Source organism: Carlito syrichta, unplaced genomic scaffold (genome assembly GCF_000164805.1).
Source record: "Carlito syrichta isolate Samal-C Ts95f unplaced genomic scaffold, Tarsius_syrichta-2.0.1 Scaffold315561, whole genome shotgun sequence".
Taxonomy (NCBI): Eukaryota; Metazoa; Chordata; class Mammalia; order Primates; family Tarsiidae; genus Carlito; species Carlito syrichta.
The window spans coordinates 39,434-54,699 of NW_007259657.1; the positions used below are offsets into that span (position 1 = coordinate 39,434).

Genomic DNA, 15,266 nt, shown 5'->3' on the forward strand with positions numbered 1-15,266 from the left:
CTGCGGTGGCTGGGAGCGGCCACTGCACTCCAGTCTGGGCGACAGAGTGAGACTCCAACTCAAAAAAAATAAATAAATAAAAAGTAAAAAAATAATTTTTTCATAGAGACAGGGTCTTGTTATATTGCCGAGGCTGGTCTCAAATCTTTGGCCTCAAGTGATTCTCCTGCCTCAGCCTCCCAAGTAGCTGGGACTACAGGTACACACCACCATGCCTGACTAATTAAAAAATTTTTTTGTAGAGACAGAGTATCACTATGCTGCCCACACTAATCTTGAACTCCTGACCTCAAGTGATCCTTCTGCCATGGCCTCCCCAAATCCTGAGATTATAGACGTGAGCCACCCTGCCTGCCTGTTGTTTAATACCTCTTTATGTAGCATTTTTATGTGATGTTAGACTTCAGTGGCATATTTTGTTTATGCTAGAAAGGAGATCTGAGCATAAGTAAGCTCGTGTGAGCTAGCGCAGAGACGAATATCTGTGTAGGCTGAACCTGTTGACTCCAAGGGAGTTATCACATCTCTGTCACCTGGAAGCAGTGCCTCTGGTGGAGGCCCAGGTGAGGGGAGCAGGTGGCATCCAGGCTGCTTACCAGGACCCAGAGGGGAAGGCTGCAGACCTGCATCTGGTTGTGTCCTGCTCTTTTACTCGTTTTGGGAGATCTGGCTGGAGAGTTGTGGCTACCTGGGATGAGGCCCAGTTGACAAAGGACCCCACTGTCCAGCCACACCAGGTCCTCAGACAGGCTGCCCAGGAAAGGTCTCCCCACCTTTATGGTGTGATTCAGAGTTCTGAGGCTCTGGGGTATGCCTGTGGTTCAGGGTGACCCTGAGGGGAGTGCCGTAGCAGTTAGATGCCAAGGCCTCGTGTTCCTCCTCAGACGTGGTCGGGCAGCCGTGAACCCCAACTTCTTAATTTTTTGAATAGGGCAGCTTTCCTAGGGAAGTAGAATTAGAAAAGGGAAACTGTTAACCTCTGACTCTTTCTTGGCAGCGGCCCTCGGGACCATGTATTCATTTACTTCACGGACCATGGATCCACTGGAGTTCTGCTCTTTCCTAATGAATACGTGAGTTCCTCTTGACGCTGTAAGGACAAACCAGAAGAGACGCACAGCCTTTGTGCTGAGGTCAAATCTGCTGACACATGATTCCTAATATTCTATCAGGGTGGGTGTGTATGTGTGGTGGGTAGGCGTAGAGGGCAAGCTTACCAGCATGGACTCTATCCCAGGACATCTCTTCTGACTGGATAAAGCCATGTCCTTTTTTAATTATGTGGATGAACCCTTGAGATGACATTCTAGGATTGTACTATCTGCCATGATTGCTTCTAAGGATTAGTAGAAGAGAACTTCTAAGACATCATTAGGACTTGATTTGTGGTTTTTCAATGGTTTCTCTTGAGGTGTTGGTCTGAGTATCGATCTTCTTCCCTTTCAGCTGTACGTCAAGGACCTGAATGACACCATCTACTACATGTACAAACACCACATGTACCGAAAGGTGACTCAGCTTTGGGGCAGCCATTGGGCAGGGTGTGAGAGAGGCAGTGGATCTGGAGCTACAGTTCTGTGATCAGCTCTCTAGCAGGAGGGGCGGGAGGGAGGTGGGGGCATGGGGGTGTGTTTTCTTGAAGGGATGTCTTTCCAATCCCTGGTTCCCCAGGGTTAACCTTTTGACTTTAGCTATTAGATTGGCATCACTGGAGAGCTTTTACAGACTGTGGGCCTCACTCCAGAGTTTATCCCTCAAGGTCTGCAAGGGACCTGAGAATTCGCCTGCCTCAGTTTCCATGGGATGCTGCTGCTGTTCTGGGAACCACACCTTGAGGACCGCTGTTCCCTAGGACTGTCCCTGGTTTTGAGCAGTTAGGGGGAAAATATCCTCATTGTGTCCTCACCATTGCCCCTCACCCTGTAGCACCGTTGCAGAAGCAGCTGGGTGGGGTACGTGCATAATGGTGACGCAAAAGGTGACTTGTGTGTTGTTCACTCTTGGAAAGTGTTCCCTGTAGTGATGGTAAACGCCCTTAGCACTGAGTGACTCTGTTTTCCCTGGGTTATTTCAGCTAATAGATGACTTTATTCTATTAGTGCTGAATTAACTGGACCCCTGGTTTATGTGACAGCCGCCTCCTCCAGCAGCAATGTCTTCTGCAACACGTGTGGGAGCCTCATTAGGAAAGGCAGGGAGTGGTTGGGGATGTGAGCTTCGTGGTGATGCAGGGGGACATGCTGCAGGGTACACTCATCTGTCATCTCCCTGCAGATGGTGTTCTACATCGAGGCCTGTGAATCTGGCTCCATGATGAACCACCTTCCAGATGACATCAATGGTAGGTGGGGCTGGACTCTGAGCTGGGGTGAGCCACCTGCTCAGCTGTGATCTCCTAGTCAGACACTGCTGACAGGAATCAAGTGATCTCACAAGTAGAGCAGCATGGGAACAGAGGTGGGAAGGTGCTTGCAGAAGTTGTTGAACTCCACTCCTGAGGACTAGTGGACAAGGAACAAAAGCTTCATATGCTCTTCTGGATTCTAGTTGAGGGTTACTGGTCAGGGGGCAAGAGCTTCACATGCTCTTCCAGGTTCTAGTTTAAGGTTTGGCATGAGGGGATGAGAGCTTCACATGTCTTTCAGGTTCTAGTTGAGGGTTAGTGAACCGGAGACGAGAGCTTCGTGTAGTCTTCCTTGTTCTAATTCATGGTTAGTGGTCAGGGGACGAGAGCTTTCCATGCTCTTCTGGGATCTAGTTGAGAGTTAGGGATCAGGGGACAAGAGTATCATATGCTCTTCCAAATTCTAGTTGAAGGTTGGTGGTCAGGAGGTGAGAGCTTCACGTGGTCTTCCTGGTTCTAGTTCAGGGTTCATGGACAGGGGACGAGAGCTTCACATGCTCTTGTTGAGTAAAGTTGAGGGTTCGTGGTCAGGAGACATGAGCTTCACATGCTCCTCTGGGATCTAGTTGAGGGTGAGTGGTCCAGGAACGAAGCTTCACATGCTCTTCCAGGTTCTAGTTGAGGGTTAGTGGTCAGGGGATGAGAGCTTCACATGCTCCTACAGGTTCAGGTTGAGGGTTAATTTTCAGGGGACGAGTGTGTCACATGCTCTTCTTGGTTCTAGTTAAGGTTAGTGGTCAAGGGATGAGAACACCACATATTCTTCCAGGTTCTAGTTGAAGGTTTGGGGTCAGGGGATGAGAGCTTCACATGTTCTCTCTGGTTCTTGTTGTGGGTTAATATTCAGGGAATGATGTTGTCACATGCTCTTCTAGATTCTAGTTGAAGATTTGGGGTCAGGGGATAAGAGCTTCACATGCTCTCTCTGGTCCTAGTTGAGGATTAGTGGTCAGGGGACGAGAGCTTATCATGTTCTTCAATGTTCTAGTTTAGGGTTAGTGGTTGGGACAAGAGCTTATCATGCTTTTTCAGGTTCTAGTTGAGGGTTAGTTGTCAGGGAATGAGAGCTTCATAGGCACTTCCATGTTCTAGTTGAGAGTTAGTGGTCAGGGAACGAGAGCTTCACTGTGCCTTTCTGGGTTCTGGTAGGGATGGTGACATCGACTTCACATGGGTTAGTTTGGCTTAGCCTTGATCTCTTGTAATGTGTTGGGTACTTAACCTTCATTGATTCTCAGTTATCCCCATCTGTAAAATGGGGATAAAGATAATGTCTGTCTTTTGGGAGAGTTACTTCTTTTTTGAGTTAGGGTCTCGTTCTGTCACCCAGGTTGGAGTGCAGTGGTGTGATCATAGCTCACTGTAACCTTGAATTCCTGGACTTGGTGATCCTTCTATCTCAGCTTCCTGTATAGCTAAGACTACAGGTGCCACCATGCCCATCTAAGTTTAAATGATTTGATTTTTTGGAGGTGGGATCTTGCCATGTTGCCCTGGCTGGTCTTGAACTCCTGGCCTCAAGCAGCCACCTCTGCTTCCCAAAGTGCAGGGATTACAGGCAGACCACCATGGCCCGTTAAGAGTTGTTTTTTGAATAATGTTTGTCTAGCTCAATTCTGAGCCTACAACAGAGATAGTATGTGGTAGCTATTGGATAGGTTCCATCAATCTAAGTGGTTCTTCAATTGATATTAACTCTCTAGAAACCAAATTAGACCCATATTCTTCAATTTTCCAGAGCTACTAAAATCTGTCAGCATTCTCCTAGAATAGCCTAGTGTCCTAAGCATGAGCATTTGCTCATTGCTCCTTTTTCTTCCACACTTAATTTGATGAATTGCTGTAACCGAATGGACCGGCTGAGTCCAGTCATGTGTCCCTGCCTTCCCTGTGCTGGTTAATGGTACAAGCTTGGATTTCAGGGCGAACTGAAGCTCTAGGTGTAAGCCATGCAGGGCATATAGCATGACTGAAAGATGGTCTCTAATTCCTCTAGTTTATGCCACAACGGCTGCCAACCCCAGGGAGTCATCCTATGCCTGCTATTATGACGAGAAGCGGTCCACGTACCTGGGGGACTGGTACAGTGTCAACTGGATGGAGGACTCAGATGTGGTGAGTCTTACACTTGAAGCTTGAGCTGGGGCCCGGCAGAGCAGCTGAGGCTCAGCATCGGGCTTGGATCTCGAGGGACCTCAATGGTCTCCTCTTTGCAGGAGGATCTGACCACAGAGACACTCCACAAGCAGTACCGCCTGGTGAAGACCCACACCAACACCAGCCATGTCATGCAGTATGGAAACAAGGTGAGTGAGCTGCAAGCCCTGGCATCCATTCCTCCAGACTCAGTGCCTGCCCAGACAGTGCATCCCTGGGTGACGAGAAGCAGGACCTGTTAAGGATGGATGGGCAGGGATGGCTCTGCCCAATCGGCCACTTCATTCCGGGGACCCTGCAGGCTTTCAGTCAGGCCTCACTTGATTCAGGCAGAGCTGCGAGGCTTTGGGCAAGATACTTGGTCTCTCTGAATCTGTTTCCTCATTGGTCAGACCTTTGTGTTTTGAGGTGCCAGGAGTATGGATGGAGGCTGCGGCGTGTGGCATACACCACACACGGACCCAGTGCATGCCAGAGGCTGTTGACTGGAAAGTGTCCTCCTACGTTTAGCATCAGCCATAGCACCCACACTCAGTCCTGGCTCCCGTGGCTGCACGGTGCTCCTTCACCCCTTGGCTTAAGGTAGAAGCCTCAGGCACCTCCTGCTGTGTCTGCAGAAAGTTAAGGGGGTCAGTTCATGGTGCTGTTGGCAGGCAGGTTGCAGCAGAGGCTGTGATGGCTTGGGCCCTTGGCAGAGCCCTGGCCTCTGTGTGCACAACACTGTGACACACCCATGCAGGCCTCAGGCATCATGTATCCGGGCACTGTCCCCAGGCAGCCTCCACGCTGAGAGCTTGCCGGCCTCCTAAAACGGGCGTCAGTAGATGCTGCTGCCTTTGGCCTTCACCAGTGTGGGTGGAGCACCTTGAGCCGGTCAGCCATGGGGCAGTCACAGGACAGGTGCCTGCACTTGGCATGCATGGCCTGCTCAGCCTCTAGAGAGGCTGTGGAGAGGGAGGTGAGGCAGGAGAAGGCCGGGAGGGGGACATGGAGCAGATGCAGCCTTGGCATGTGGGGAAACTGCCTGGGCCTTGTGTTCTCGTCATGTGCTCCTCACACTGGCCACTTCGGATCCTGGCTGAGGCCTGTGATGAGTCTTTAGCGACTCTGTGTCTCTGTACCTGTGTGTGCTGGTTTTTTGTTTAGGTTGTCTTGCTAGCCTTGGAACAGGACGCCAGCAGCATTTCTTCCCTCTTATTGACAGTCTGTAGCATTTCTTCCCTCTTATTGGCAGTCTGTGGGAACATATTGGAGCATGGCACCTGTGCATAGTAGACCTGATGAGGTTGTCAGCCTGGCCTCTCTGGAGCTGTAACTCTGCTCTTTAGGGACGGGGCTAGTCAGGGTGAGCCATCAGTCTCTACTGTATACCTCCTAATCCTTTTAGGGATGGGGCAAAGGGGGGTGAGCCATCTGTCACCACTGTCCACTTCCTACTCCTCCTTAGGGACAGGGTGAGGGGTGGTGAGCCACTGGTTACCACTGGTTGAACCAACTACGTCCAAGCCCTGCTTGACCTTGGAGTAACCGTGTCTCCCACAGTTGAGAGAACAGCAGCTCTGCTGCAGGAGTGCCCCCTCTTTGGTAGCTTCTAGGTGCTTAGCAGCATTGCCTGGGTGCTCCAGGGTGCTCTCCTAGTCTTACAGGCACAACTGTGGCTCATCAGTGGTCCTGAAACCATGGGGGATGGACGGTGAGCCTACGGTGGAGAGACCAGGCCCAGTGTATGCTGGGCACATCTGTTCTTCCCACTCAAACCAGCTGCTCTCTTTTTCTCTCCATCTTATGTCCCTCTCTGCCTCTATCTCTCTCTCCCTCCTCCTCCTCCTCTCCTCTCACTCTTTCCCCCTCCTCTTCCACCCCTTCCCTATTGCCTACTTTCCCCCTCCCCACTTTCTCTCTCTCCCTCTCACCTCTCCTCCCTTCTTCCCTCCTGTCTCTCCCCCTTTCTTTCCCTCTCCCCTCCCTCCTCCTCCCTCTCCCTCTCCTTCTTCCCCTCTCTCCCTTTCCCTCCCCTGTTCCCTCTCACCCTTTCTCCCTCTTCTTCTCTTCTCCTTCTCCCCGTTTTCCTCTCACCTTCTCTCTCACCATCTCTCCCTTTCTCTTTCCCCTCCTTCTTCTTCCCCCTCCCCTCTCCCTCCTTCTCTCCCTTCCCCCCTCCTCCTTCCCCTCCTCTCTCCTCCTCCCTTTCCCTCTTCCCTCCTCTCCATCTCTCCCTTCCCTCTTCTTCCCCTCCTCTCCCTACCCCTTCTCTCTTCTCTTTTCTCCCTTTCCCTCTTCTTCCTCCCCCTTCCCCCTCCCTCTTTTCCTCCCTTTTCTTCTCTCCCTCTCCTTCCCCTCCTCTCCCTCTCCCCTCCCCATCTCTCCATCCTTCTCTCACTTTAGTCCATCTCTGGAATGAAAGTGATGCAGTTCCAGGGAATGAAGCACAAAGCCAGTTCTCCCATCTCTCTGCCTCCGGTCACACGCCTCGATCTCACCCCTAGTCCTGACGTGCCCCTTGCAATCATGAAAAGGAGACTGATGAGCACAAATGACGTGCAGGAGTCCTTGAAGCTCCTTGAGGAGATCCAGAGGCACCTGGATGTGAGTAGTGATGGAAGGGGCCATCCCAGCAGGTGGGCAGCACATGGGATGGTCCCTGCCAGGTGGGCAGTGGATAGGACGGTCCCTGCAGGTGGACAGTGGACAGGATGGTCCCTGCAGGTGGGCATCACATGGATCAGTCCCTGCCATCTTCCTGCCCTGCTGGGGGAAGGATGCTGGCCTTGTTCTCCACATGAGACAGTAGCAGGAATGAGCAGAGTTATCTCTGTTCTTTGTCAGTGGCCAGCCTTGAGCTCTCTGGTGGTAGGAGCTAGGGAGGGCCCATCTCCCTGATACCCCACCAAGAAGCCATGGTAGTGGGTGTTTCCCTCTCATATGCTTTGTTGCCTAGAGGACATTTAACTTTGCTGCTTATTGAGTTATTAGCTAACCATATTTATTTTAAAAATCCAGATCCAGGTCTCAGCTACTCAAGAGGCTGAGGCCAGAGGCTCAATTGAGCTCAGGACTTTGAAGTCTGCTCAGGCAACACGGTGAAACCCTCTTGTATAAAAAATATCTAATCCACAAGAATTTCCACCTACTCAGGAAAACATAGCTTAGAATTCCCCTTCAGATGCTTAAGCCTACCCTACTGACCTGCCTTTAGCAGCTCGACAGTGCATGTGGGCTGGCAGGTTACAGCTGTGCTTTCATAGGCATGCAGGCAGAAGGGCTGCCGTCCCCACTTGCCAGCCTGTGTCACCTCCATGCCTGTCATCAGCACAGCACAGCGATCAATGTACTGAAACATGGCCTGGATTTCCTAGGAAAGACCTTAAAAATGATGGTTTGTTTTACATGCGTATCTCTAATTATCTCAAAAGCTAGGACTTCATGTGTGACAACACTTTAACCAGAACATATTTTTAGCTGCTGTCAAATACAGTGGGGCGGGTGGTCCTCATACCTTTTAGTCCTGGGCCTCTTTATACTCTTCAGATTACTGATCCCAGAGAGCTTGTTTATGGGTTATAACTGTGTATTAGTATTTCCTGCATTAGAAATTAAAATGAGTCATGCCTATAACTAGCACTTTGGGAGGCTGAGGTGGGAGGATCACTTGAGCCCAGGAGTTCAGGACCAACCTGAGCAATACAGCAAGACCCCATTTCTACATAAATAAAAATAAAACATATAAAAACAAAAAGAAATTAAGTTGAGATAGAAGAGCCTTTTATTCCTATCATTTGGGCAGTTCACGAAAACAGAACCAGTTTCCTTGTGTGTCCTTGAACACCTGTGTGAATCATGTAGGGTTCCTACAGTAGTGGTGTCTGCTGCAGATTTGAAAATAGTCCCTGGGATACATAATTCTCACGAGATTTAAACTTTCCCAATACCTGTTGCATGATTACGCTTTTATGTAAAATAAAAAATTATTGTAAAAAAAATAGAAACTTAGATTTTAAAAATATTGAACTCATTTATTTCTAAATGAGCCCATTTTGTGTCCATGTACTTTTTGTGAAAAATGACCAACGTTCCTAAACAAGAGCTGCTTTGGTGGGAGGAGTGGCCTTCGTCACCTTGTGCCAGTCTTTCTGGTGTCCAGTGTGACGGGTTGAAGGGATTCTCAGGCCTGCCTCAGCATTTGCTGCTGGGCTCTTGCTTGCTGCAATGCGTGAAGAGCAGCCTTGCCAAGAGACATAGTGGAGAACAGGAAGATGGTGGCATTCGCGTGTGCCCCTACGTCCTGGACCCCATGCTGAGAGCTGCTGGGCTCATGCCCCATGGGCAGGCAGGAAGTGCTGGCTGGGGAAGGTGGCATGGAGCCTGGCTGGAGTTGGGTCCTGCTGCCACACTTTCCATGTCAGGATGCTGTTTTCCATCCTCTGGGAGGAAAGCTGTGCCCCTCTGTGTCTGCTGTCTCACCCTTGATGGCTTCTGAGTGGACCCTGTGTTTCCTCCTGGGACAGACTCTCCTTGGGCACAGGGTCTGCAGCCTCCTCTCCTCAGACAGGGCGCCCTGCTATGGCTCATGCCTATAATCTCAGCACTTTGGGAGACTGAGGTGGGAGGATCACTTGAGCCTAGGAGTTGGAGACTGGTCTTTAGATATAATGTATCTATCAAACCAGAAACCCCAGGGTGCAGCCTTTTGAGCTGTCTCCGGTGCCTTTCACATCCTTTGCCTTCCTCCAAATACACTTCCTGGTGTTGGTTCTGATCCCCCGCAAGCCAGGCCATGGAGAGGGGTCCCCCAGCTGCCTCTCGCCATCCATGGCCCGTGCTCTCAGTGGGGCGTGCTCTGACCAAGTGAGTGAGTCTCTCCTGTGTTCCTCCCAGGCCAGGCACCTCGTCGAGGAGTCGGTACACAGGATGGTCTCCTTGTTGGCGGCGTCCGAGGCTGAGGCAGAGAGGCTTCTGTCAGAGAGAGCCCCGCTCACAGGGCATGGCTGCTACCCCGAGGCCCTGGAGTACTTCCGCACACACTGCTTTAACTGGCTCACGAGCACGGTGAGCAGCTGGGGCCCCCTTTGTGGACCCCAGACACTGCCTTAGATGCACACCAGCAGAAGGATTCCATCAAAGCTAAGAGAGTGGTCCACATTCACTGACTGTGACTTTTGACCCTGGAATGCTGTCCCAGTGGCAAGAGAGTGGCCCTGACTCACATGCAATGCCCCACTCCTAGCTGGCAGGGCACCTGTGGTCCTGCCAAGACCTCTTTCCTGCCCTCGTACCAGTCACTCCTGTCGTCTCCCTTCTGGGCCTATTCTGGCCTCTCCCTGAGATTTATCACTGAAGCCAGGACTGGTCCAGGGAGGAGAAGGTACCAGGTTTCCTAGAGTGTCCTGAAAAACCTTCTGGGCGATGCTCAGGCCCTTCTAGAGAAGGATTGGCAATGTCCTGCAGGCAGTCCTGTCCACAGCTCATGTCCCTGTGGCCTGTCCTGCTGGTAAATAACTTTTTGCTGGGACATGCCACATCTGTGGGGCTGCCCCACTGTCCGTGCATGGGTCGGTGGAGGTCACCTTGCCCTCCAGTCTTCTGCTTTGCCCTTTGGAGTCACACCGAGTGAGTCCCCTCTCCATCTTTGTGAGAGTTCTTGGGTTCCGCCGAAGGACTTTGTGTCCAATTTGGCATTCATGCATCCTCCATCCCCCTCATCAGGGTGTCCCTCCCAAGATGAGGTTCACAGACTCAGGTGCCCAAGGGAGCCCCAGGGAATGGGGCAGAGCCACTGGGCATCCTCCACCAGGAGTCCTGAGCATGGTCTGCCAGCCTGTGTGGCTGTGCGCAAACCCTCAAACAGCCTTTTCCGTGAGAGAGTCCATGAATACCCCTGGGCCAACAGAGGATGGGGAGAATTTTATGCCCCAAATGAGGTGGGGCCACTGGTCAAATTGCTTGGCCCTTGAGTGCACGAGTGAGTGTTCCTAAGTCCAGGGTGACTGTGCAGGGAAGCGATGACAACTGCATCTGTCTTGTCTGTATTCTCCAGTTTGAGCATGCACTGAGGTACCTGTACGTTCTGGTCAATCTTTGCGAGAAGTCATATCCGCTCCACAGGTAAGTTGCATGGGGCATGAAAGGTAGGTGACCCTGCTGTCTGCAGGCAGGCAGGCTGGCTCCTGTAGCTCTGTCTCCAGCTTTGGTCCCAAGGCATTAGTCTGCGGGACTGGGTCAGCCACTTTCTCAGTGCTGTGCAGGTCGTTTGGGTGACTGTCTCCCCATGTGGATGACGGCATCTTCATTTCTTCAGAGTCGGCATCACTTACCACACCCCTCCCATCTCATGCAGGATAAAGTCGTCCATGAATGATGTATGTGTGGGTCGCCGCTGAAGGGCTCCTTCTGGATGCTTCTCCCAGTGTGTATGCCATTCCTGAATGTGCTGATCAGAGACGGAAGAGGTGGCAGAGGGGAGCCCGCTCTGGCTTTCCTGAGACAGCCCCTCAGGGCTCCCTTGGGCCTCTTTCCTGGACGATGTGCTGGCCTCACCCCCTCCCCATCTTCTCTGAGAAGCTGCAGATGTGGGAGGGGGGAGCTCTGTGTTAAGAGATTATATTTGCTTTCTGGGAGGGTTTTGCCCATGAGCTTTGAAGAGCAGAAAGTTCGTGGGGGCTTCTGAATCCCCTCTTGAAAAGCTTTTGTGATCAGAAATTCAAAACTGAAACCTTTTTAAATCTTCAGAATGATTCTGTTGAAGAGGCCATGGGCCCAAATGGAAAATTATTTCTACAAAATATGAGTTTTGATTGCTTTTGTATTCTATTCTGCAGTAGTGTTTAATAAAAGTAAAGATGTCTGACTGGACCTGAGTGTTGACCCCTGAACCCAACTGTGGCCCATGCTCCTGGCCTCTCCTGGGTCCCCATGCATCTATCTCTCCAGCCTCCTCCCTGTGTCCTGTCCTGGCCCCTCCAGTCTCTCCAGCTTCCTCCCCTTGTCCCCTCCTGGGTCCTCATGCATCTATCTCTCCAGCCTCCTCCCTGTGTCCTGTCCTGTCCTGGCCCCTCCAGTCTCTCCAGCCTCCTCCCCTTGTCCCCTCCTGGGTCCTCATGCATCTATCTCTCCAGCCTCCTCCCTGTGTCCTGTCCTGGCCCCTCCTGGCTTTCCAGCCTCCTCCCTGGAGTCCTGTCCTGCCACCTGTTGTTTCTGTCCTCTGTGCTCAGGGCACTCTCCCATCTCCTGCACTTTGCTCCCTGCTGCCCCCTCTCCTGGGATACCCTTCCATCGTCTCCACAGAGCCTCACTGTGTACCTTCAAGCACGTTTTTCCTTGATCCTTCCTCAACTTCTCCCCATCAAAAGTTGTTTTAATTTAGGATCTTTAAGATGGAGAGCTCCCTTCAATGATTGGAGGAGACATGAAATGGAAATGAAGTTTATAGATCCGGGGGTCCACAGCACACCTGGAGGCCATACACACATGGGTCAGGGAATGTGTGGAGAGAGGGAGGGACTCATGGCAGCACCTTTGTTGGGTCCAGGGTGTTCTCCAAATAGGTTTCTGCATCTTTATGATGTGGGCCAAGAAGCCTGTTCCCCTGTGACCAGAGTTGCTTCTCTCTTTATTCTTCCCCCCATAGAACAAAAGTATGCATACTCATCTAATGAATACAGAAACTTCGGCCAGGCATGGTGGCTCATGCCTGTAATCCCAGCACTTTGGGAGGCTGAGGCAGGAAGATTGCTTGAGCACAGGCATTTGAGACCAGTCTGGGCAACACAGTCATCTGTACAAAAAATTTAAAAATCCTGGTGTGGTGGCACATGCCTATAGTTCCAGCTACTCTGGAGGCTAAGGTAGGAGGATAGCCTGAGCTCAAGAGGTTGAGGCTGCAGTGAGCATTGGTCATGCTGAACTGGAGATGTCCCTGTGCCTCAGCAATCTGACACTTCAGACCACACAATTCCTCAGTCCTCTGGGGTGCAGCCACATGACGAGATGTGGACCCTGTTGGGTGCACAGGTTGGATACCCGGTCCCACCTGTGTTCTCAGCCACACAGCTGGCTGTGAACAGCCTCCACGACTATTTGTGCAGGCTTTGAGTTCACTTACCTTCTGGAGATCTGAGACTACCCCGCCCTCCCCTCTAGGTACATGGGTGGTTCCTGCAACAAGCCTGGAAAGTCATGAGGTCACAAGCACTCATTTTAAGAAACAGGCACGGAGCTGCAGAGGGCCTGCCCAGGGCTTGTGGCCCCCAGTTCAGGTTCTTTTCACCACACAGCAGAGTAGGTTCCAACCTTGAAGCCGGGCAGATACCAGAACTCTCGTGGGTTAAGGGCTGCGAACAGGTTGCTCCTGGGGTGGGGGGTGCGGCAGTATCCCCCAGGTGGGGAAGAGGGAGAGCCATGCAGGGACTGGCACCTTCTCCCAAGGCTCTGTTTCAGATACCTCCAAAGGAGGCCTGCTGCCGGCCTCACCTGTCCTGCCGGTGCAGGGAGGATAGCCCGAGCAGGAAGGGCAGGCCCAGCTGCAAGTGAATGTAGGGTGGGCGGGGATGTCCACACTGCATCCAGGGACCCCATCTCCTCGCAACCTCCCACCTCGGCCCCTGCTCCTTTGTGCCCCTTGCCTGCGGGCCTGACCCGGTAGGAGCCAGCTTGTCACCAGGCAGATATGACACATCCCTTTGGGCTGCCCTGGGCCAGACCTCTCCAGGGCCAGGTGGAATGGCTCATGACAGCAGGACTTTGTGCCCTCTGGGGGCTCCCTGGCCTCTCCTGATGGGTGGACCCAGCACTGGCCTCAGGGTGGGGCCTGATGCACACACACAGGCACACGCACATGTACATACGTGTTCCTACAGCAGCTCCCCCCTCTCGGCCCTCTGGGCGACTGGTCCCTTTCTGGGAGCCAGGACAGGGCTGGTGTCTCATCTACACCTTGAGCCCCAGCCCCAGCCATCTGGGCAATAGGTTGCTTGGAGAGATGGGGTTCCTCCCACCCACCTTCCAGTTGAGTCATTTGCTGTGTGGCCCAGCCCAGCCCAGAGCCAGCATCGGAAGCTGAGGATGGACTGTCTGGGACTGTGGCTGGTCCCCTGGTGTCGGCCCATCCCCTCACACCCGCGGTGCTGGCCTCCAGGCATAGCTCTGCCCCTGCCTCTCCCACTGGGCAGGCCCAGAGCTGTCTGCCATGTGTTTGTTGACTGGTTGAGTGCTTGATGCCCAGTCCAGCTGCTGCTGGACACCTTGCTCTCAGCCACTCTCACTGGGGCTCCTCACCCACTATATTGTTCTCTGCTGATTTCCAGGACCTGGAAGAGTATGAACATGCCACAGGCACAAATACCAGTTTAACTAGTCCTGAAGTCAAGCGCTAACCACTCATGGTGGAGAAAGATGTATCGACAGCCAAGGGCCATTGGACGGGGTCACTCTTGTGAGAGACAAGTCCAGTGGGCTGTGGGGATAGGGCTGTCTGGCCCAACCTGGGACTTAAGGAAGGCTTCCTGGAGATGGGCTTTGAAGGATGTGTAGGAGTTGACAGGTAAAGACCACGGGGCATCATGTTCCAGGGATAGGTGAAGTGGTGCTGACCTAGAGCTTGGAGTGATGGAGTTGAGCATGGTGGGAGGTAGAAGTGCAGGCCGAGGGCGGGCACAGAGCTGGCAGGGGACAGTCTCCCCATCTAGGAGGGCCTTCTGAGGCCACCAGGAGGAAGCTCAGGTTGTGCACAGGGCCGGGCAGGCTGTGCAGGGCTCCAACCCTTCCGAGGAGACACGTTTCCAAAGGCTTTTATTACACACCCCTATAGGGCGTCCCTGTAGAGGCTGTACCGGTGTTCCCTGAGGAAGGCTCCACCCCTTCTCCCAGGCAGGCTGGGCTTGGCTATGGATCTCTGGAGCAGGCTTTGTGTGGGCATCCCAGGCAACACCTGGCTGGTCTGGCAGAGATGGGAGGGGGTGGGGGTCTGTGCAAGGGAGCCCTGTCTCAACACACCCTGAGATGCTCAGGAGACACGAGAGGGGAAGGCCCAAGACTTCCCAGCTTCCTTCTGAAGTGCCAGGAGTGATGCAGCAAGTCCCTGGAAGAACCAAGAATGGGAGAGGTGGGAGTGGCCTGCGGGGCTCCGCGCTGCAGGGGCTGAAGGCCTCTTCCCCCGCAAGCCTCAGTCTCCCTTTCTGTCTAAGGATGAACATGGCCTCTCAGTGCTATGACTCCTCTTCAGGAGGTGCCCCTGGGCCCACCCCATGTTGCTGTCATCTCAGCATCCTGAGATGGCTGGCCTGGTCCCCCAGTGGGTGCAGGTGTGCGTTGGGTGGCTGTTGTGTGGGCGCGAGAGTGGGCAGCCAGCCGCGGGGAAGTGCCCAGTGCCAGTGTGGGGGTGGCGAGGGACACACCCTGAGAAAGGGGGTCACAGGAAGTTGGGGTCCCGCACCACCAGGCAGGGCGGGCTGCCGCAGTCCAGGGGCCGGTAGACGAAGTGGAAGTCGCCGGGGCCGCTGCGCAGCAGATAGCCCTTGATGCGGTGGGGCAGCGCGTCGTCGGCCAGCTGGAAGACGCGCCCGGCCACCTCCACGAACAGCCGGTGGTCCTGCGGCCGCGCCACCTGGAACCTGTCGGCGCACTGCGCGCACAGTTCGCGGGCCGGGGTGTCCGCACGCGACGCCAGCGTCCGCGCCTGCTGCTCGGGCTCCAGGAACGACACGCAGATGAA

General features: G+C 53.2%; 2 protein-coding genes across 3 annotated transcripts in view; one reads left to right on the forward strand and one right to left on the reverse strand.

The window, feature by feature from the left end:
- The window catches only part of LGMN (legumain), a 29,026-nt gene extending 17,616 nt beyond the window's left edge, over nucleotides 1-11,410 (forward strand). For both annotated transcript variants that reach the window (XM_008072945.1, XM_008072947.1), the window contains exons 6-14: nucleotides 998-1,073; nucleotides 1,447-1,509; nucleotides 2,275-2,341; nucleotides 4,401-4,519; nucleotides 4,621-4,710; nucleotides 6,947-7,147; nucleotides 9,437-9,607; nucleotides 10,596-10,663; nucleotides 10,896-11,410. In XM_008072945.1, coding sequence (XP_008071136.1) covers nucleotides 998-1,073; nucleotides 1,447-1,509; nucleotides 2,275-2,341; nucleotides 4,401-4,519; nucleotides 4,621-4,710; nucleotides 6,947-7,147; nucleotides 9,437-9,607; nucleotides 10,596-10,663; nucleotides 10,896-10,938 — 898 coding nt within the window. In that variant the 3' untranslated portion in view covers nucleotides 10,939-11,410. The remainder of the gene's footprint in view (nucleotides 1-997; nucleotides 1,074-1,446; nucleotides 1,510-2,274; nucleotides 2,342-4,400; nucleotides 4,520-4,620; nucleotides 4,711-6,946; nucleotides 7,148-9,436; nucleotides 9,608-10,595; nucleotides 10,664-10,895) is intronic.
- Nucleotides 11,411-14,963: 3,553 nt separating this feature from the next.
- RIN3 (Ras and Rab interactor 3) overlaps nucleotides 14,964-15,266 on the reverse strand; it is a 55,352-nt gene continuing 55,049 nt past the window's right edge. Inside the window, exon 12 of the mRNA XM_021706410.1 lies at nucleotides 14,964-15,266. This exon is cut by the window's right edge and continues 3 nt beyond it. Coding sequence (XP_021562085.1) covers nucleotides 14,964-15,266 — 303 coding nt within the window.